This window comes from Ornithorhynchus anatinus, chromosome 13 (assembly GCF_004115215.2).
Source record: "Ornithorhynchus anatinus isolate Pmale09 chromosome 13, mOrnAna1.pri.v4, whole genome shotgun sequence".
Taxonomy (NCBI): domain Eukaryota; kingdom Metazoa; phylum Chordata; class Mammalia; order Monotremata; family Ornithorhynchidae; genus Ornithorhynchus; species Ornithorhynchus anatinus.
In genome coordinates, this window is record NC_041740.1 from 37,378,258 (window position 1) to 37,399,008 (window position 20,751).

The 20,751-nt window shown below is 59.9% G+C and overlaps 1 protein-coding gene across 20 annotated transcripts in view; it reads left to right on the top strand.

The window, feature by feature from the left end:
* Positions 1–20,751, top strand: part of MICAL3 (microtubule associated monooxygenase, calponin and LIM domain containing 3) — a 118,324-nt gene that overhangs the window by 82,231 nt on the left and 15,342 nt on the right. For 8 of the 20 annotated variants that reach the window (XM_029077690.2, XM_029077699.2, XM_029077696.2 and 5 more), the window contains 12 exons: positions 1,556–1,800; positions 3,954–4,043; positions 6,182–6,319; positions 8,224–8,286; positions 11,059–11,175; positions 12,048–12,224; positions 12,754–12,836; positions 13,637–15,503; positions 16,134–16,228; positions 17,699–17,749; positions 19,305–19,415; positions 20,147–20,240. In XM_029077690.2, the coding sequence (XP_028933523.1) occupies positions 1,556–1,800; positions 3,954–4,043; positions 6,182–6,319; positions 8,224–8,286; positions 11,059–11,175; positions 12,048–12,224; positions 12,754–12,836; positions 13,637–15,503; positions 16,134–16,228; positions 17,699–17,749; positions 19,305–19,415; positions 20,147–20,240 (3,131 nt within the window). Of the gene's footprint in view, positions 1–1,555; positions 1,801–3,953; positions 4,044–6,181; positions 6,320–8,223; positions 8,287–11,058; positions 11,176–12,047; positions 12,225–12,753; positions 12,837–13,636; positions 15,504–16,133; positions 16,229–16,671; positions 17,031–17,698; positions 17,750–19,304; positions 19,416–20,146; positions 20,241–20,751 lie in introns of those variants that run through there. The other 12 variants (XM_029077694.2, XM_029077700.2, XM_029077695.2 and 9 more) reach the window with 10 other exon arrangements.

Sequence of the window (20,751 nt, forward strand, 5' to 3'; positions counted from 1 at the left end):
TACCCGTGGAACTTTATCCAGCGGGCTTTCCTCCCAGGGTATGCGGGCACCCCTTCCTCACGAGAGCAGGACACACGCTCAGTTCAGAGCATTTTCAGTCTAGGGTGGCCATTCATCCTGTTTTCAGCTGGCCCGTCTAGCCTCTGGTGTCGAAACGGCCCCAGACACCTTTGTGTCTGGTCATTTTGATATCAGCCCCCACCTCCATCTCCTCTCCTGCCACGTGTTTCGTGGTTTGGATGGGAGCACCTTTGTTTCTGGGGATCTGAAGCAGTGGAGGAGATCAGTTGCTCTCTTCCCCTCTCCCCACAGCTCAGCCACTCTAGGTTCTGCAAATTCCCACTGAGCACCTTCTAAATGTGAGTCCCGACTCTACTCTGACATGACAGCACGTAACATACGTAACATGTGCCTGTTGCTAGTGCAGAGATGGGATCGGCAAGTCTTTGGTGCACTCAGTGGCTGCCCTTCTCCAGAATGTTATCAGGCCAGGAAAACTGGCTGAAAGATAATCCAGGGGCGGTGAAGTCCTCGTAACTTTTTCCCACACATTTGGACGAGTCCACAAGGTTGGGTGGGTCTTATTGAATCTCTACCCTCCAGAAAAAAAATCCTAAAAGCTGGGGGGCCTGGGCTTCTGGTTTGCTGGCATCCCGACAGTACAAGCTGCATTCCGTTCTATTTCGAGGAGCATGGGTGTACGTGCTATGAAAGAAGAGCAGCGGGTACCTTTGGGGGTATTGATGACCCGTCAGGGTCGGGACGTTGGTTGTCCCCTCTGCCTATGGTCCGTGCGGTCTGGGACTCTGATCCAAAGAATCCGCATGACTGACCTTTGCCTGACCCTGCATCTTCCATTTGTGTCATCCCTGCTCCTGGGGACCCTGAAGGAGCAGTCCCCTTCCCACCCTCACATCTGTCTTCACCCAAAAGAGCAAATCTTCCCTCTTCTCTCTTCTTGTCCTGCCCACTCGTCCCCAGGGAATCCTTCAGAAAGACCCTGGAGTTCTCCACCCTTCTTCCGTCTCCTCCCTAGCCACCTTAGGTGGTTCTGACCTGATCTGTGTGTCTCTCCCCGGCACAAGCCATCCTAAAAATTGCTGGGCAAACAAACTCCAAGCTAGAACGAGAGAAAAGTCGGGAAAGGCTGCTAATCGCTGTCTTCTAGAGCGAGACCCCTCCCTCTCATCTTGGTGATTCAAAAAGTTGCAGAACTGCAGTTTCCCAGCAGTCTGGCTTCTAGTCAGATTCCGGGATTTACATGGGGCAAGAGGGAATATTCACATTTGGGTTTATGTGCCCTCAGCCTCCTCTCCAGCCTCCACTCATCCACTTGGATCCCCACTCCCCATTTCTACTTGTTTCAAACAAGACTGAGTGTTGGCCCCTTCTCTGCCCCCCATTCTCTCCCTCTCGTTCACCCCCTCCTCCACTCCTGCCGACCCAGGCTCCGAGGTATTCCTTCCCCACCCCCCAACACCGAGCCCTCTTCACCCTCTGCGAAATTGTCTTTCAGCCTGTCACTTGAGTTGTGTCTCTCCTGCCTTGCCTGCAGCAGTTCTGAGTCTGAGATGGAGGAAGAGGAGGAGGAGGAGGATGAAGAGGAGGAACTCCAGCTGCCCACCTCTGACCTGGGTGGTGTGCCCTGGAAGGAAGCGGTGCGGATCCACGCTCTCCTGAAGGGGAAGAGTGAGGAGGAACTGGAGGCCTCGAAAAACCACGAGCTCGGAAATGGGGAGGAAGAAGAGGAAGAGGAGGAGGAGGAAGAAGAGGAAGAGGAGGAAGAAGAATCTAGCGAAGGTTGGTCAGGCCAGATCCTTTCCTAATTTTGAACCGCCGGCTACGGAGAAGAGTTCTGATTGTGGTGCCCTTTGTTAGACTGTGAGCTCCCTGAGAGCAGGGAATGAGTGTCTTGTAAGAAAGGGACCTAATTCTCGGCGGGCCCTCAGTAAGAGCCACTGATTAACTGGTGGCCGAGCCCGTGCCGAGGACTCTGTGGTGGGTGAGGACTGACCGTCGACCTTGAAGGAAGCTCCCCCAGGGAGAGTCGTATCGCCTATCCCTGGGCTGCTCTGGCACCTGGGAGGGTCAAAGGGACCAACCAAGCTGGCTAGGACAGGCCAAAGAACCAGGGCCGCTATGATCCCGGAAGTAGAACGAAGGGTTTTCTTGGGTGACTGAGTGTCCAACCCGTTGCTTGCTCTGGCCCCTCACTTCCCTTGGCAGTTACCTTTCTTCACCTCTGCACTTGGGTCTCCTGAAGTGATTTTAGACCAGTCGAGGCTCCAGGAATTAGAACACCAGGACTCCCTCTGATGACCCCCCCCCCCCCCCAAGTCACCAAATGCCAGGCTCGTGGTTGCAGGTGGCCACGTCAGGCCAGGGCCCATGGGGTCCCTGGGGTTGTTGCCCTTTGACTCCCAGGGAGGGTGATTGACCTCCCCACTCCCCTCAAGAGAACAAGAGCATTGTAATGGCCAGAGAAAGCCAGCTAGATCTGACCTGGATGGAACAGTGGTTTGAGAGGCCAGAAGTGTAGATTCAAGCTCTGACTGTGTCATCTCCCCCTGGGGTTCTCAGGAACATGGTGAGACTGTGAGGATTGAAAGCCTTAGGGCCTGACTTCACAGGAAAACCCTCTGAGAAGGGCAGAGCATTCACTGGGTGTCAGTCAGAAATGCCAACTGAATTCCAGAACCCTCTGGGCACCTGTAGCGAGGGCCAGATAAATCCGGTGTTCTCGCTGCTGGACCCGGAATGTGTGGTCCTGGGCTGCTATGTCCAGTCCAGCTTTGAACCCCCTAGCCTCCTGGGTGGGGCCGGGGGCTGGTGCATCTACTGGAAAAGGATCGGAGGTCCCCTCAGTTCTCTGCTCCCCAAAACCTGGGAACCAGAGGCCTGAGGAGGGACAGAGAGGCGAAAAGGGTATCTGTCACCTCAGCTAGAGGATCTTGGGAAGGAAAATGGAAGGTCCAGGGACCCAATCAACCTCTTGGACCTCTAGCAGTCTGTGAAACCACATGGCCGGGTGTGGGGCAGAGCAGCCATATGCTCTCTGGTGCCTCAGAAGACCCAAGCCTCAGCTCCTGGCACTTTTGGGGTCCTTTATCTCCAAAGAGGTGAACCAGCTCCATGGAGGTGGAAAGGGATTGAGGATTAGCCTGGGCTATGAGAGGGAAAGCGAGGGGTGTCCAGGAGGGTTACACTCACACAGTTCCTCCGAGTTTCCTGTTAACACAGTCCAAGGCAGAACATCGGGCTGACGGAATAATGACTCGGCTCATGGATAGATGTTCTTTACCAAAGGCCTCAGTTTCCCCCTCTGGAAACTGGGGTGGCAATAACTAAGCGTTCTTGGGAGAGAGGTGTCCTGTTCGATTGCTGAAATGCCAGTGCCCGGAACGTCCCCAGGCCCTTCCCTAGTTGGTTCTCTGACCTGCAGTTTAGTTTTTCCAGAACGCTCTCAGCTAGCGGCACAGTCGCCTGCCCGCCGCTGAGCCGTTGTGGCCGTCATTCCGGGCTGATGGGGCTACGGCGGCCACCCTCCGTCACAGCGTCGCCTCTGGGGCAGACCAGGCCCCCTTGCTCGGGTCCCGGGCCCCTGGGTCCCTCGTGGAAACTCCAGGCCTCGGAATCGGGACGGGGCGGGGGGCGTCAGGGCCCACGATGCAGGATACGGCCCTCGGAGTTTCATTCTCCGGGGAGCCTTGCCGCCTTCCGGCACCTCGGACGGGAACCTCTGTTGCCTGCCAGGGGAATTCGACTTTCAGGCAGCGGCTTCGCTGGACCTGGGCAGGGTCTGTGGCCTTTCAACTGAGCGTAATTCCTCTCCATTCTCTCTCATCTCTCTTCCGGCTCTCGTCTTCTATCTCCTCTTCCTGTCCTGGGCCGTTCTCTCTCTGCCCACTGATGGCTCTTAATGCTGTATGGGTGTGTGGCTCCCCCTGCTGTAGAGGGGGAGTATCGCCCCTGGGAGAGAGAGCTCCACCAAGGTCACTGGCTTCAGCGTCTCACAAACGAAGAGGATACGGGTACATTTAAAGGTACCCGTCGTGGCCCCCTCCCACCAGCCTCCCTCACTTATCTCCGGAGAGCAGGTCCCACAAGAGGGGGATGAAGCCTATCCCGACCCCTCAGGACTGGGGCCAAAGAGAGCTGAGAATCCGGGCCCCCGGGCCCCCGTGGAGACGCGCGCAGGTCGGGGCAGATTGGAGGAGAAGCAGGGGAAAAGGGAGAGATCGGAAACGTTTGAAAGCGACCAGGTCTCCCTCGCCGGCCTTCCCTGCCCAGGTGGACCGCTTCACCCCAGCCGGGGGGGCCTCCCTGACCGGCCCCTCTGGGAGCCCCGGACACCCCTCGGTGCCGGTCTGCCCTTATTCCTTCATTCGGTAATATTTATTGAGCACTTACTGTGTGCGGAGCGCTGTACTAAGCGCTTGAGAGAGTACAGTATGACAAACACATCCCTGTCCGCAATGAGCTTACGGTCCGTAAGGGGACTGTATACCGGCATATGGGTTTGCAGTGCTTTATCAAAGTGCATGGCACATAGTGAGTCTTTTTTCATTATCATCATCCTCATCGTCATTGTTAGTGATAGTATGACGAACCAAGGTTCCTCTGGGCCCCGGCTCTTTTGAACATCCACTCTTCAATTTCCCGTTGAAAGAGCCCCCCCCCCCCCCCCCCCCCCCCCAACCATACCAGGTAAACCTCATTTTTCAAGTTGTTTCGTTTCCAAACCTTCCGAAGCTAGAGCTGGGAGCGGAAGGCAGACAGGAACTCTGGAGAAGAGTGAGCGTCTCCTCTCCGCTGCTCCGCAGTTATCAATCGCCTTCCCTCAGTCCACGCCAGCAACCCTGCCCGGGCGAAGGTGAGCTCAGCTGAGGAGCAGCTGCGGGCCAGCAGAGTGGAAAGGGAATAGCCTGGTCCCTTTTGTCCCCTGGCCCGCCACCAGTCAGGCCCCGGTTGCCCGGCCGGGTTAGTGAAAGAACCGGCCGGCTGGAGCCAACCCCGGGTGATCCAGCGGTACTCAGCAGGTTAGCACCCAGAGAAAGTCCTGCCGATCAGTGGCACCTGCTCTTGCGGCCTCAAAACGCTCTCCCTTCCCCTCCTCTCCCGGCATCCCTCCCCCCTCAGCTGTCGGCCATCCCCGGCATCGTAACCAGCTGCGTGGCATGATGCCCACTAACCATGGGAGCCCAGAGGGACGGGGGCTGTGCGGTGGGGCTTTGGGGAGCTGGAAAGAACCGTCAGAAGATTCTGGAGCTGTTTATGTGGCAGGATCTTCTTCCGGAGAAGACCTCCGTTCCCTCTCCCAGCCCACCAGCTCGCTGCTGGATCCGCGACCCCTCCTCAGTTAACACCAGACTCCCAAGCGTGAGCATGCAGCCTGAAAGGTGAACTAAGCAGCGGGGCCCAGGTCCGGGGGAACGGTCTCCAGCTCCAGCCAGCCACTGGATAGGCCTAACCGTGCCACATCCCAAGTGAACTGCCTCCCTCTAAAACCGGGCTGCTCCCGAGATCCCTTCCCGCCCCAGTCAAGTGGAAAAAGGGGGCCGGGAATGCCCCGCCTTGGGCAGAAGTGGCGGAGCGGGGCCTGGGCCCTTCGGCACCAGCTCCGGCAGACTCCGGGAGGGCGACTCCACCGGGTTAGGTGGCTCCGTCTCCCACCCGGGGCTGGGGATTCGGGGCACCGTTGGGGGTCGTGGGGCCACCGGGGGTGGCATCGGGTAACCTCTGGAGGAGGGCGGCCTTCCTCCCCAGGGGAAGGTGCTGCTCTGGAGTTGCTTGAAACCACTTCACCTGTAACTAACAACATTGTGCTTGTATCGACTAAACTCTGCAGCTGACGGGGAGCGGGGCGGGGGCGACCGGCCAGCAGGTCCTGGGGCATGCGTGTGCACACTCACACACACACACACAAAAAATACCACACACACACACACAAAAAAAACACCCCAACACATACTATTGGATCCTATTTCTGTCCAACTCAAACTGGTCTTTGCAAATAACTTCTCTTTTTCTGTTTCCTGTGGTGTTTTGCTCCCTTGTCCTTTCCCATGCTTCCTCCTCTCTCTTTCCCTGTTTTTTACTCTTTCCTTCCTGCCCCTCCTCCTCCCTCCCCACTCCCTCACCCCCTACGAACCCCCTCCCTCCCCGGTCTCCGGGACGCTAGCTGGGAACCTGAGGCTTCAGCAGATTGTAAATCCAATCGATCCCTTGGAGATTCTGGCAGATGTGCACTGGACACACATCCACGAGAAAGAGGAGGAGGAGAAAATGGCATCTGCCTCCAAACCCTCCACCTCTAGAGGTAATCTCTGCCCCCAGTCCCAGTTCTTTAGACATCTCTCCCCCAGGCTCGGAGATACGGGTTCCCTTTTCCCTCGCCACCTTGGGATCCGCTCTGGAGTCTTTTGGGAGCCAAGTGAACTCTTTGCGGATTCTGGGGGCCTCTAACTCTCCCGGCCCTCGGTCCCATCTGCGGCCGACTGGTAGCTGGTCCGTTTTCTTCTGATGGTGGCAAGCTGGGTTTGGGTCGGGCTGGTTAATGTCTGTCTGTGGGGCTTAGGACACGGGTGTCTTTGTGTGTCTGAGTCTGCGCGCATTATGGAGAGGGATATCGGGGACAGCTGAGGGACTGAGGGTTACCGAGCGGCCCGCGTCATCCCGTCTCTTGATTAGAGGTTGGAGGGGTGATGAGTGTTTTCCTCAAGTACTACTTAGATTGTGAGCCTCACATGGGGCAAGAACTGTGTCCAATGCAATTGTCTTGTAGCTTGGAGAAACAGTGTGGTCTAGTAGAAGGAGCATGGGCCTAGGAGCCAGAAGGACCTAGGTTCTAATCCCAGCTCCACCACTTCTCTGCTGTGTGACCTTGGGCAACTCACTTCTCTGTGCCTCAGTTCCCTCATCTGCAAAATGGGGATTCAATTCTTATTCTCCCTCCTACTTAGACTCTGAGCTTACGTGGGGCCTAATTATCTGGCCTCTATCCCAGGGCTTAGTAGAGTGCTTGGCACACAGAGAGCACTTAAATACGACAATTATCGTTTATCATTATCTTTACCCCAGTGCTTAGTACAGTGCTTGACACATAGTAAGCATTGAACAAATACCCCTTTTTATTATTATAAATCACTTTTTATTATCATTACTATTATCATTATGAGCTCCTGCTTCCTTCCCACTTCCTTCTTGCTCAGAAGGAATCCAGCAGAGGTGGAAACGGAGGAGGAGGCAGCAGGATACTGCAGCTGTCCTCCTGATTCCTTCCCGAGGCCCCTTAGCATCTCTCTGTTTGACACACTGAGGCTCCCAAATGGTTTCAACCCCTTTCTCCTAGCCCTCGCTTTATGACGCCTGTTCACCCTTCCCACGCAGCAAGCGGCACCTGTTGACAGTATGTTCTCCGGTTCCTGTTGCGAAACATTTGAGAAAAGAGTCCCTGCCGAGGCCGTGGGCCTGCTGGGCCATAGGCTGGTCACTGGGAGATTTTGTTCCGCTCTGAAGGGTCTCGAAGAGCCCCGGGATGGCTCGCTGTCCATCTACGAACAGAAGGGATCTTGGCCAAAGTCAGCAGGGAGATTACACCTGCCTTCTTGATTCTGTGCTCCGTCTTCTTCTGGAAGGCCTGGAAGACAGCATCCTCTGGGTGCCGCTCCCGGGTAGACGTCTTCTCTGGCCCGGTTGGTCTCACCCTAGCGTCCCGGCGTGTCGCTGGAATAGGCTGGCCTGGGTGGGGTGGACCGGGGGCGTGGTAACGCGGGGGACAGGTGTGTCACTCTCCATACTTGGCCTAAAGCAGGGGAGTTGCGGTATAGCCGGGGGAAAACTGGTGATCAGATGGTCCCCAGTTGGCAGTGCTACCAGGGCAGAGGAGCCCGCCAGACGTCCAGAGGACCCACGAAGCGGCGAATGGTTGAATTTCTCCGGTTGGCATCCCTTGTCCAGGTTTTCAGGCCACACGAGGGTGGGCCTGGCCAGGAGCGGCATCTTGGAACTCGGGTTTGGGACCGCTGCCCTCATGACCCCATCATCTGAGCCGTCCAGGGGCGCCAAGGTCACCCCGCGTCAATCCTCCGGGATTATCTCCACCTCCCAGCGCCGCTTCGGGCGTCCAGTCCCCGCTTCGAAGGGACTCCAGTTTGCGGCGCCGGGCCGCGGCGGCGTGGAAGTGTGTGTAACCTGTGCGTTTATCATTTGTTTTGAATTCAGCATCCGACCTTCCCTCCGTACGCCGCGCGGCGGTGCAGGCCTGGCTGGAGACGGTCTCCGGAGGTAGTCTGGTGATGTTTGCCCTCTGCCGATTCACAGTAACCCTGCCCCCCTGCTGGAGCTCAGCGGCTCGGCTGGTACCTTAACACTAGAATCCCGGCCCTGTCGCTACCGCATGCCCAGGCCGGGAGGGAGGGTCGGAGGGGAGGGTCAGAGGGTGCATGTACGCCTTGCATGAGTCAAGACTTTCATCTTAACCCCTTCAGGGCAGGGCAGAGGGAAAGGGACATTCTCAGGAGGAATCAGAACGAGGAACAGAGGTCCGGGCCGGGGGCAGGGTGCAGAAATGGAAGTTGGAGTGGCGGGATGAAGTCGACCTGTGAAAGAGCTCGTCCTGGGGAACCAGTCGAGGGTCCTGGCCCCGCCGGACGGCCCCTGACGAGATGCAGAGGGAGGAGCTGGGAGTGGTGAGGACCGCTTGGTTGATGGACAGTGAGTTGGCGGGAGTAGGCGGTGGCAGAGCTGGATGGAAAGGAGGAAGAGGAGGAGGGAGCCATCCCAGCATGGGAGCGGCCAGAGAGATATCACTGGGCTCAGCAAGCCAAGGGCCGCGACCCGTCTGCGGTCCCTGGCTGGTCACCGAGTCAACCCGGTGGAGGTGGGTGGCCCTCCCCACCCTGATCGTGTCCTGTTCTTCCAGGACGATCTGACCCTAGCAGGATGGGGATTTTTAACATTTATATTTCCTCCGTTCTCACACTCCCGCCTGTCCCACCTCCTCCCTCGGCAGCAGCAGAGGAAAAGAGAGGAGTGGGGCGAGGGTGGCTTCCGGGATTGCCCGAAGGATTGAGAGGAGAGGTGGTCCGGCCTGCAGTTTAGCTGTCACCTGCGGTAGACAGCTCTAGCCTTAGTCCTTCACCTCTGCTGGTTGGCTTCCCGGGTCGGTCCGGGCGGGCCGAGCGGACGTAGGATGAGGGAGTCGGCCCCAGCTGGCCACCCGGAGGAGCCGAGTACTAGACACGATGCAGTTTTCTGGCTTCCTTGGCGCGCGCGCGCCTCATCTGTGTGGCAGCTTCTGGCCTCTTGCTCTCCATCCTAACCGACACCTCCACCCCCCCACACCCCGAGCCGTGTATCTCTCGGTTTCTGCTGCTGTTGCATCGGCCCCACCTTCCCGTCTGTTGTCTTATATACGCAACTGAATTGTTTCTTTAAGGTGCCCCGAGGATTTCGGTCTTCTTGTTCCTCTGACTCCTACAGTAGAAACCCCCGTAGTGTGAATTTCAACCAGGAAGACTTTACTGGGTGCCGGAGGGCCGATCCGTGAATAGGGTCTGCCCTTGGGTCTCGGCCCAGTGAGGGAATCCTTTGCGGTGATCTCTAGGTGACTCCTGTGTCTACTTCCCAACGGCGAGAGTGGCTACAATATGAGCCTCTTGCAGAGGGGCCTAGGGGTTTGCGTATCTATGGGTCGAGATGTCTTTCAAGCCCTGTGCCTTGCGGGACCCGAATAGTCTCTGAAAGGCGAGGGGGAGGAGCCAGCAGGCAGGGTCAGTCAGGGGGACGGCTCGGACCGAGGACCGGCGATTGCTGGGAAGCCCGCCTGGCCGGCTTCGGCACGACAGCATTCCCCGTCGATGCCGGGGTCGCGGCAGCCCTGCCATCGCCGTCCGTGACCTCTGATGGAAAGAGAGCCGGTGGTCTTGAGCTGGAAAATTCCCCTTATCTCTTGAGACTTGGGGAGCGTCCACCCCTGTTCCCATCTCACCCAATCTTCTGTGACTCCCTGGAAGTTGAGTCTGGCTGGGTGGGTACTGCCCGTGGAGGATGTTGGGCAGCCGGGCCGAAGGGCCATTTGGTCTCGGGACATCCATCCCATCCGTTTGAGATGCCCCCCGAGGGCAGCCAGCAGCACATGGTGTGGCCCAGCCTGGGACCCTGATGGTGGTCCTCCACCTGACCCCCTGTCGCCCTCCAGCAGTCTTCAAACTTCCGGCTCTCCAGGCCCGAGGCCCTGAATAGCAGAACCGCTGCCCGAAGTGAAAAGCCCCAGACTCCCCGGGGGGAGGCCCTGTTGAGGGCTTACCTGTCGCGAAGGGCCCTTCCAGGGTGCCCAAGCCCCTCACCCAGCAGATTCTCTGGTTGGCTGCCAGTGGTCATGGGGTCCCTGGGGGTGGAGGTGAGCCCTGGCACACCGAAGCAGCGTCTGAAGGTCTCCCCACGGTGGCTGGGTCCCAAGTGGGTGGCGAGGGGCCGGCTCGACCATGGGAGAGAAGGAGCGGAGAGGTAGCCATAGCTCACCTGCAGCCCGGAGAGGTCTCTGGACCCCCCGGTGTCTGTGCTGCCCCTCAGGGAGGAGTCCGTTCCAGCCTTGCCCTGACGTAACGATTCTCCCCTCCCCTTCCCACTCCCCTACCAAGAGTCTGAGGGTGGACTCACATTCCAGTGCTGTCCATCTGCCCTTTTCTTGTCCCTCAGCTCTGCTCTCCTCTTGCAGTCTTTCCCTCTGCCCGTCGGTCCCTGGGCCCCATCCTCCCGGTTGGGAACAGGAGCTGTCGGTTGGCCCAGCTGAGCCTCAAGTGGACACTTCCTTCCCGCTCTCCGTGACCTTTCCCCACACTGCACTCGGAGCCCCTTCCAGGTTTCCCAGCAGGTTTGGAGGGACCCCTCTGCAGTAGCCCCTCCCCCACCGATGAACCCGGCTCCAGTCGAGGGCGGAGCAGGACGTCTCCTCTCTGCCCTCAGACCTGGGGGCTGGGAAAAGCTGAGGGCTCTGGCCCCTCCCGTCCACGCGGACATGGCCTCTTTCCCGTCCTCAACCTTGCTGCTTTGCAGACCCCGGCGAGGAAAACGACTCGGAGGAGGAAGAGGAGGAGGTGGGCCCGGAGCCTGCGGAGATAGAGGGGGAGGCCGCCGAGGACGGGGACGACACTGGCGCCGAGCTGGACAATGGTATGCTGGCCACCAGAGCCTGGAGGGATGCTATCAGGTGGCTTAGCCGACCCAGCGTGGGGGAATATGGGTGGGGCCAGTGCTGGGGCAGGTGCTTTGCACAGCAGATTAGGGCAACCACATCATTCACGCAGATGACTCCAGCCCCCCGCTCCATTCCAATCTAAACTCCACTTTTCCCTTCTTCAGACCAGTGGTCAGGTTGAGAGCCCTGGGCTAAGGGACTCTGGACTCCTGAGACTTATTCCTGGCTCGACCAATGACCTGGTTTTGTCTTTGGGTGCTGTGTGCCTCAGTCTCCCTGCCCATAAACTGAAGATGCATCCACTCATTCCAGAGGACCCCGGGAACCTCCAGAGTCTCGCAAACTTCGGCGGGGCTCCTTAGGCCAGAGGTCCTGCCCAGTCAGGGGATGGAGCCAGCTGTGGAGACAGGAATCAAGGGGCATTGAGGGGCGATGGGTAGGAGCCGTAGCTTGGGTCAGAGAGAAGATGAAAATCAAGGATCGGTGCCAGGAGGAGAGGGAAAACAGTGGAGCCGAACAGACCTCGGAAGGATTCGAGGGATGGCCCAACTGGAGAATTTCCTTCTCTTAGAGGTCCGTCGTATTCCCGGTTGCTTTTCAGGCAGGAAGGAGGGGCCTGAAAAGCAGCCGGGCCCTGGGATCAAGAGGACCCTGCTGCCTGGGGAACTGGAAACTGAGAGTTATCGCAACTGGGAGGGCCTGGGGTCAGACTCCCAGGCAGGTGAACGAGTAGGAGATGCAGGGTAGGGAGCTTTGTCCGGCCATCGGTCCAGGACATGGTTGGAGCCAGCGGCAGGGGTCCCCAGGGAAGAAAGGTCGGCTACCCAAACCTGCCTCCCCCATCCAGATCAGCGCTGGTCCGACGACTTCCCGTCCGACGCCGAAGCCGAGTGTCGCCTGCGGCACCGGGAGGAGGTACAGGCGGAGCTGGAGCTCAGAGTGTCCGACGACAAGGAAGAGGAGGAGGAGGAGGAGGAGGAGGAGGAGGAGGAGTCAGCTCCCTTGCCCCCGGCAGGAGAAGCAGGTACCTACTCACAATGCTTGGCAGCCCAGAATCCCCAAGTAAGTCTTTTTGACTGTCCAGAGCGTGGCGTGGGGGTCTGGGAAGAACATAGGAAGCACCCGTGGCTTGTAGCCGGACCGCTCCCACCTCCTCCCTCCCGTGTAGGAGTTCCACAGGGCTCAGCGCTCTCTAAGAGTCGTAGGGTAAGGAAAAGCTACTTCACGGTCCCTGGAAAATCCTCCATGCCATAGACTTTCAGGGGATGGGTGAGAGAGTCCCGGGACCTGCCCTTACTTGTATAAAGATCATTTCCGCGATGAGCCTCGTTAGATTTCCGATGACGTGGAGTCTGGGCATTCTTCCCTGGATGCAGGAGCCTGAGGAGATATGGGGGAAGTCACGCTAACTTTGCCCCTCCCATCTCTTGAACCTCAGCCGGTCGGGTGCCGAGGATCGTCCATCTGGTCTATCTTTGGCCGGTTCAGTATGGGGCTCGGATGGCTTTTGAAGTTACCCCACCCTCTTCCTCTCCCCAATCCTTTCATCCCAGGCCCCTCGGGTCCCTCCAGCCCCATCCAGTCTCCTCGAGAAAGTGCTCTGCCGTTTCCTGCAGCCAGCAGCCCCAGGATAGAGGTGAGTGGAGCCTGTGTAGGTATGTGAACATGTGCTTGCGCGCGCGTTCGGTTAAGTGGGCCTGGATCCATCCAGGCCTCTACCACCGGGCTGAGGACAGTGTGCCCCTTGGGCCCTACCAGAGACTCTTCAGTGTTTTGAGGAACTTTGAAGAACATTTTTGCCCTTCAGGGTTTGTATCTGGGTTTGTGGGGGCTTCCCAGCTAGCGCAGGCTGACTGACTGCCCCTCTACGGGCTCTGCCCCCGACCTGGACCTTGCCCGGCTCTGCCCCCCGTCTCCGACGTGCCCTCCGGAAGCTCTTGCTCTCTCCACTGCAGTCCGGGAATGAGGATCCCTCACGCCCTGGCCCTCTGGGTGGTCAGAGGATAAATTAGACCCAGAGCTCAACCCTCCTGCACATCCCCTTAATGTCAGAGCCCAGCACGTGCTCCCAGTGCTGAGCCCATCCCCTGCACAGCGGCGGGACTGTGGCTTCAGCTCTCTGCCTGGGAAGATCCTGAATTCTGGCAAGACTGCCGGAGGAAGCACAAGCGTGATGTCCTTGAGCACATCGTGGCCTTAAAGCTTTCATCCTGTCTGTCTGCAGGGCCCTTGCTAGGTGTGGCTCTGAAGGAACCTCTCTTAGGCAGAACCCTTAGCATTCGTGTGCATGTGGCCGGTGCATGCAGGAGCAGGTGTGTGTGTTTGTCTGTGCACACGCACCCACACGGGAGAAATCCTAAAGCCGAGTGTGCAGATCCTCCCCTTCTGCCTCTCCCGGGGGGCTTCCGATACTTTCTTTCCCTTGTCTCCCCTTAGGATGCCGGAGTCCCCTACGCTTCCGTTGCCAGCAGGGAACGAACCCCAGAGGAGCGGTTTTTCCCAGACCCGTTCCTCCTCATCCGGGAGCCGGAAGAGGAGGCTGCCGCGCCACGGAGGGTCCCCAGCCCTCCTCCGCCAGCGTCGCCCATCCGGTCCCAGCCCGTGGCCCTCCCCGAGGTCATCACGCCGGGTGCAGCGGTCGAGTCTCAGCCGGCGTCCCCGACGAGGGGATCCCCCTCCGCCTCCCCGTCCTCCCCCTCCGCCTCCCCGTCCTCCCAGCCGCCCATCTGTTCTCAGCCCCAGCCCTCCTCCGAGACGTCCGTCCCATCCCCTACAGAGTCCCCCGTGCGTTTCCAGCCCACGGCAGCTGTGACGTCCACGCCGCTGGCCCTCAAGAGCCTAGACGGCTCAGGCAGCCCCACCGCAGCCGAGGAGGCCCTGAAGCGGAGCGACCTCGTGGAGGAGTTCTGGATGAAGAGCGCTGAGATCCGCAGGAGCCTTGGCCTCACCCCGGTGGGCAGGAGCCAAGGGCCAGAGCCCGGCTTCCCCACCTCCGTCTTGGACCCCGTGAGCCTGAAATCCTACACGGGCGACGAGGGGATCCGCCTCCTGAAGCCCCAGCCTACCCCAAGGAGGCCGGGCCCGCCCAAACTAGAAGGCGACAGGCTCTCGCCACTCACCCCCAAGTCGCCCTCCGACCGTGAGCTGCGAAGCGGCCACGAGGAGCGCAAGGACCTGTCCAGCAGCTCCGGCCTGGGCCTTCACGGCAGCTCCTCCAACCTGCGGACCTTGGCGAGCCAGAGCTTCAACACCTCCGAGTCCACCATGCTGACGCCCCCGTCCAGCCCTCCCCCGCCCCCGCCCCGGGACGAGGAGCCGGCCACCCTCCGGCGGAAGAGGCCTCAGGCCAGCTGGGCGATCGCCACCGAGCCCCGGCCGGGGCCCGTCCCCCCGCGTCCCCCATCCCCGCCCCCAGACGTCCTCGAGCGCGGCCGCCCCCCCGGGGACCCGGCCCAGCCCTCCAGGGAGGAGGTGCGGAAGTCCTTCGTGGAGAGCGTCGACGAGATCCCGTTCGCGGACGACGTGGAGGACACGTACGATGACCGCACGGAGGACACGAGCTTCCAGGAGAAGTTCTTCACACCTCCCAGCTGCTGGGGTCGCCCAGAGAAGCCCCAGGCCCCGGCCGGGGAGAAGGTCCGCCCACCCGCCCCGGAGCCGTCGAGAGGACTGCCCGTGGTGTCGGCACAAGCCAAGGAGCTGGCGGAGGAACGCATGAGAGCCCGGGAGAAATCCGTGAAGAGCCAGGCCCTGCGCGACGCCATGGCCAGGCAGCTGAGCAAGATGAAGGAGATGGAACTGGCGGCTGCCACGGGGCACCCCGGGGCTCCGCTGCCCTCCTCACGCAAGGCCTCCTCTCTGCCCGCCTGGGCCCGAGAGCCGGCGCTCGAGGCCCCGAGGTATCCAGGCCCGGGGGTTTCCGAGGGCCCCGCCCCAAAGCACGAGGCCACGGGCGAGGGATTCCTCTCCCCCCCCTCGGACTCCGGGGGCCCCGACGGATCCCTCACCTCCTCCGAGGGTTCCAGCGGGAAGAGCAAGAAGAGGTCTTCCCTCTTCTCTCCCCGCAAGAACAAGAAAGAGAAGAAGCCCAAGGGCGAGGGCCGCCCAGCCCCAGAGAGGCCCGGTGGCGGCGGCCTCCTGGAGGAAGCGGCCGCCAAGCCCAAGTCCCTGTGGAAGTCGGTCTTCTCTGGGTACAAGAAGGACAAGAAGAAGAAGGCGGACGACAGGTCGTGCCCGAGCACGCCGTCCAGCGGCGCCACGGTGGATTCTGCGAAGCACAAGACGTCACCCGTACTGAGGGCGGGTAAGGACCAGCTGGGCAGCTCCGGCTTCCGGGTCCTGGCAGCCTCCTCCACTTGAGCCTGGGGCCGCGGGCGGACGCCGCTGCCTTCCGTTGTCGGGCAGCTCTGGGCTTGCAGAGGTTCTCCGGGAGGCCCTGGGCTCCCAGACCAGGCGTAAATCGGCCTCGGGACTCCCAATCTCCCCTTCTTTTCCACTGGCTCAGGGTCGCCGGAACCTCCTGGGCTGGTTCTCTTTGAAGAGCTTGGACCACCAAGACCAACTGGCCTCTTCCTCCTGGAACATAGTCCCCTTCCAGGGGAGAGCAGGGCCGCCCTCCAGGCCTGGGTGACGGAGCAGGAGCCGGGAGGGCGGGGACTCTGTACTCTGTCCGGGGGGGGCTTCCCGTCTGTGGGCCCCTTGGGCAGGAGGTTTTACGGGGGCAGGAGGAACCGGCCTTGTTCCCAAAGGCACTTTTCCCAGCAGCAGGAACTGGGTTGGGAGGGAACGGTTTTCCTTGCTGAGAAGGTACTGTAGTGGCACGGTTTGGGGGAGGAGAGGGGGAAGAGGGCTAAGGGGAGAGGCAGGGAATCTTATGATATGGGCCGGAATAAAGCTCACGCCACCGTGCCCCACCCCCCTCCTCCTTCCCCAGAGCTGCAGCTTCGCCGCCACCTGAGCTTCTCAGAGGACTCCGACCTCTCCAGCGACGACATCCTCGAGCGGTCCTCCCAGAAGTCCAAGCGAGAGGTAGGCAGAGCCCAGCCGGCTGCCGTGTCTCGGCCCATCTTGGCCCTGGGGTTTCCCGGGGCGAAGCATATCGAGGTTGAAAATCCAGGGTTGGATTTCTCGGGGGGGCAGCGAGGTAGGGAAACGTCGGTTGAGGAGCCGGTCGGGCCGAGATGGAGGTGCAATTGTGGAACTGTGTCCCTGTAATTCTGCCCCAGCGTGGGGTGGGTACGAGATGGGGGCGGGAGATAGCGGGATAAACCCACCTCTTCGGGGAGAGTAGATTGGATGAGAAGGAAACAGGACACACTTGGTGAAGCTATGGTGGGGCTTACGAGTGTGTATGTGTGAGTTAATCAGTCAGTCAATCAGTGGGATTGATTGAGTACATGCTGAGTGATTGGCACTGTGTTAAGGGGTTAGGAGAGTGCAGAGGTAACAGAACGCAAATTTCCTGCCCTCAGGGAGCTTGCAGTCTGTAATGAACTGTAAGCAGTGAGTGACGCTCAGCTCCGTGGAAACGCCCCCGGAGGGGCCCAACCCTCAACCCTGAGTAATGGCCACCTCGAGGAGGGGGCCGGGCAGGCCCGGTGATGCGGGGTCGCCGGACCGGCCTTGGCCGAGGCCTGCGCCTTCCCGTCGAGCCGCCCAGCTTCCTCAGAGACCCACTGGCCCCACTGACCTCCCTGAGCAGCCTGCATCGGGGACGGCCCCTCTGCGCTCGGCCTCCCTTGGGCACGGGTCGGGGAGATCTCCCGGGTGAACGGCCCCGGGCTCTACCCGGTCCCCAGCGCCGGGATCCCGAGAGAAGGGGATGGACAGAAGGAGGGAGGGAGGGAGGGTCCGGTTTTGGTGGGGGGTTCGGTAGATGCTGGGATCTGTATCCAGGAGGGTAAATGGGAAGCGCAAAGCCAAGCAGGTGGTCCAGGGGGTCTCTGGGAATCGAGTAGGTGAATCCTGACATTTTAGTGCCCCTCTCTGGAGGCACCGTGTCCCAAAGCTAGGCCCCAGCACCCCCGAAGCTCCGGAACGACGCGCCGGGAAACGGAAGGCGGCGGGGCAGGGGGCCGGAGCAGCGGGCCCCGGAGAGGTCAGCCAGCTATCTCCCCCAGAATCAGACTTCCCTGGTGTTAGTTCAGGCTCTGCCTCTCGCTCTCTTCTCTTGGGAGTCTGGACCTCCCAGCCTCTGATGACCCAGGTACAGTAGGAGATGAGGGAACCAGGGAAAGGCGAATAGGGGAGGGGAGAGAGAAGTTCAAAGCCTCAGTGGCTTCCTTTTGGCAGCCGCCTTGGCAGCTTCCGAACCGGCCGCCCCTCCAGACCCCTCCAGGCCCATCATTTGTGCAGTCCCGTGTGGCGTTTGACCATAACCCTGTGTTTCGGTCCCATGTATTTGTTTGATACCTCTAACTGATTTTTGCTCCATTTCTGTGTGTTCGTTTTTTTATCATTACTGTTTTGTTTTGTTTTCCTTTGCCATCCCCTTTAAAGTCGGTTTATGTACCTCACGCCTTGGCATTCAAGAGATCATACTCGTCAAAGGTAGCGTCTCCATCCCCATCGGCTGGCCACCGTTGCGTGCATGTCCGCAGATTAACCGATCGGACCGATTCCCACTCCTGACCGCCCAGTCACATTCGTACTAACCCCAGCCGTACATGCATGGTATCGCAGCCGACGCCGGCAGCGGAGTCTTCTCTGGACGTGTCCTAAAAAAGAAAGGGAGGACACAGCCCTGTTCTCGGAACAGGCCGGGGCATGTGCCGGGGACACCGGAGGGGCTGGGATGGGGGCGGGGGGTGGGCGGGTTGACGAGGGTGGGTCCGTGCTCCCTGCCGAATGATGGCTCTGCTCAATCAATCGCGTTTACTGAGCGCTTACCGTGGGCAGAGCACTGTAGTAAGCGCCTGGGAGAGTACAGTATAACAGAGTTGGTAGATACATTCCTGGACGGACGGGATTCTGAATTCTTTAAGATGAAGTTCCTGCCCGGCTGTGTCATGTAACCCTGAGAGGAGGTTCTTTCCGGTTCTTGGAATCTTGAGAATTTCCCGTTGTTGTACCGGGACGGACGCTCTCTGAGAGGGATTCAAGGGACTGCTGCTCCCTTGGCTTTTGAGACGTCTATAGCCCAGGTGATCCTGAGATATAGGGAACCTCGTCCCTTTTGTTTTCTCTGAAAGGGACTTTTCTGTGGGAAACCAGCCCCGGCCCCGACCAGGGCTAGGCGTGGGACTGGCCATTTCCTGTCCCTGCGTGAAGGCTGAGGTGAGGCCCTTAGTTCCGAGGGCCGGCCCGCCTCGCCCCTCTGCCCGCTCCGGCCCTGGGACAAGCGTTCCGGTAATACAGGGCAACAAACACCCTTGCCCTCTTAAACATCAGAGTGTGGACGACATCTTTTCGCCAGCTCCGAAGTCTCGGCTGGGCCCACCGTAGCCCTTCTGCCCAAACGGATGATCCTCGCCTGGGTCGTTCTCAACGATCCTTTAGAGCAGGCCTGTGGTGTGATTGGACCACACAGAGAGTTTGGGTCTCACACTCTTTCTAAGAATCTTTCCTCCAATTCTTGCTGCTGATCGCTGCCTCTTAGGGAAGCCTTGCAGGTAGCCACTCAGCCACCTGCCCGAGGTGAGGCCCGAAGGGTGCCGGGCGAGTGGTCTGGGACGATCTGATTCCCGGTGGGCCGAACCCTGGTTCAGGAGGGGAGGCGGCCGTCGCCCACCGCTGGCTTAATTCGGCCACAGCTCCTCCCCGTCGGGTCGCTGTCCTCCTCACTGTAGGGCACCCTGTCGTCCCGATCCACGGGTGCCCGGTGGCAGATAGGTCAGGGCAGGGAGTCGGAGGACATCTAGCCTGAGGGGCGGGGAGGCTTGACAGTGGGGAAAGCTGCACAGCCCTTCACTTCTTCATGGCCTCACCACCACCTTGCCCGCCCTTTGGGAAGGGGCGGCTGATTCCTCCAGCAGGGCCCTGGCCAAGTGAGGCAGCCAGGGGCTCCTCTTCCTCCTTTTCCTTTTCCTCCTCCTTCTCCTTTTCCTCCTGCTCCCTCCCTGGGACCGCAGAGGGGACACCCAAAGTCGGTCTTGTCTCCTTCCAGCAGAGGACCTACACGGAGGAGGAGCTGAGCAGCAAGCTGACCCGGAGGGTGCAGAAGGCAGCGCGGAGGCAGGCGAAGCAGGAGGAGCTGAAGCGCCTGCACAGAGCCCAGGTACGCCCGCCTTCCCTTTTCCTCTTCCCTCTCCCTTCCCGTGCCCTCCCCTCACCGGGCTCGCATTTCCTCTGCCCTCCCATCCTCCTCCCCAACAATCTCCACACAGAGTTGATCAGTGAGGGAAGGCGGCACAGATTAGTCCCAAACGCTGTTTTTCTTAGTGCCGAATACTGGCCTGCTTCTGGCCCTCGGTGCCCCGCCTCATCCTCCGCCCAGTCAGTCTTTCCCTCTGGTGGCCCCGAGGGAAAGCGGGGTCGGATGAAGCGTCAGAGTTGAGGAGGAGCAGTAGTGTCAATCAGTAATCGAATTCATGGCATTTATTGAGCGCTCATTGTGTGCCGAAAACTGAGCTAAGCACTTGGGAGAGTACGATCCAACGCTGTCCAGCACTTAGTACAGTGTTCTGCACACAGTAAGTGCCTTAAAAATGTTAATTACAAATGCATGAAAATATTTACAAATAGAGTTATCAAAATGCACAATCGAATATATGCATCGTGTACCCGAGTACCACGGTCTGAGCCCCGGGCCACCTTCAGAGCCCCAGCTTTGTGGTGCCGTAGAAATAAATCCTGGGGAGTCTGACCCAGTGGCCCTTCTGGCCCCACTGGCCCGTGGCCGCCTTGCCTCGGGACGGCCAGCAGGTCCCAGTGGGTGAGCGGGCAGGAGGGTGGCCTTGGTTCTCTGGGGAGATCGGGCGCTGAGGCTCACTGGGTGTTCTCCTGCAGATTATCCAGCGGCAGCTGGAGCAGGTGGAGGAGAAGCAGAGGCAGCTGGAGGAGAGAGGGGTGGCCGTGGAGAAGGCCCTCCGAGGAGAAGCAGGTACTGCTTTGGGTTCCATCCTCTTCGCGGTCCCTGCAGGGTCCCCAGAACACCCACTCGGCGGGGGGGCTGGTTGGCAGGGAGTGAGGTGACCTCCCAGAGGCTGAAACTTCCCATGTTCCCACTTAGAATCCAGTTCTCTTTCCCAACAAGGTCCCTCCCACCCCGGTCCCCAGCATCTTCACCCAGCCCCTAGCGGGATGTGGGAAATCCAGGCGAGTGGGGCCAGGCCAAGTCCCTTTCCCGGGGCTCATGGGGCTAATGCACCTTGCCTCATCCCCAGACCCTCGCCAGCTTCCAGGGGAGTCCCAGCTGCCCTCCCTCCACCCGCCTCCGTACCCAGACACGAGGTGTAACCGGTGATAAGGTTCTTTGGTTTTCTCCTTGGTGCTGAGGGTCACGAGAGAAGGAAAGGAGGCCGAACTAGAAGGAACCATCACAGAACTCCCCCCCCCCCCCCCGTGGCTCCCAGGCCTCCCCGAGGGAGATAGGTTCCGTGGCCGGCACCTAC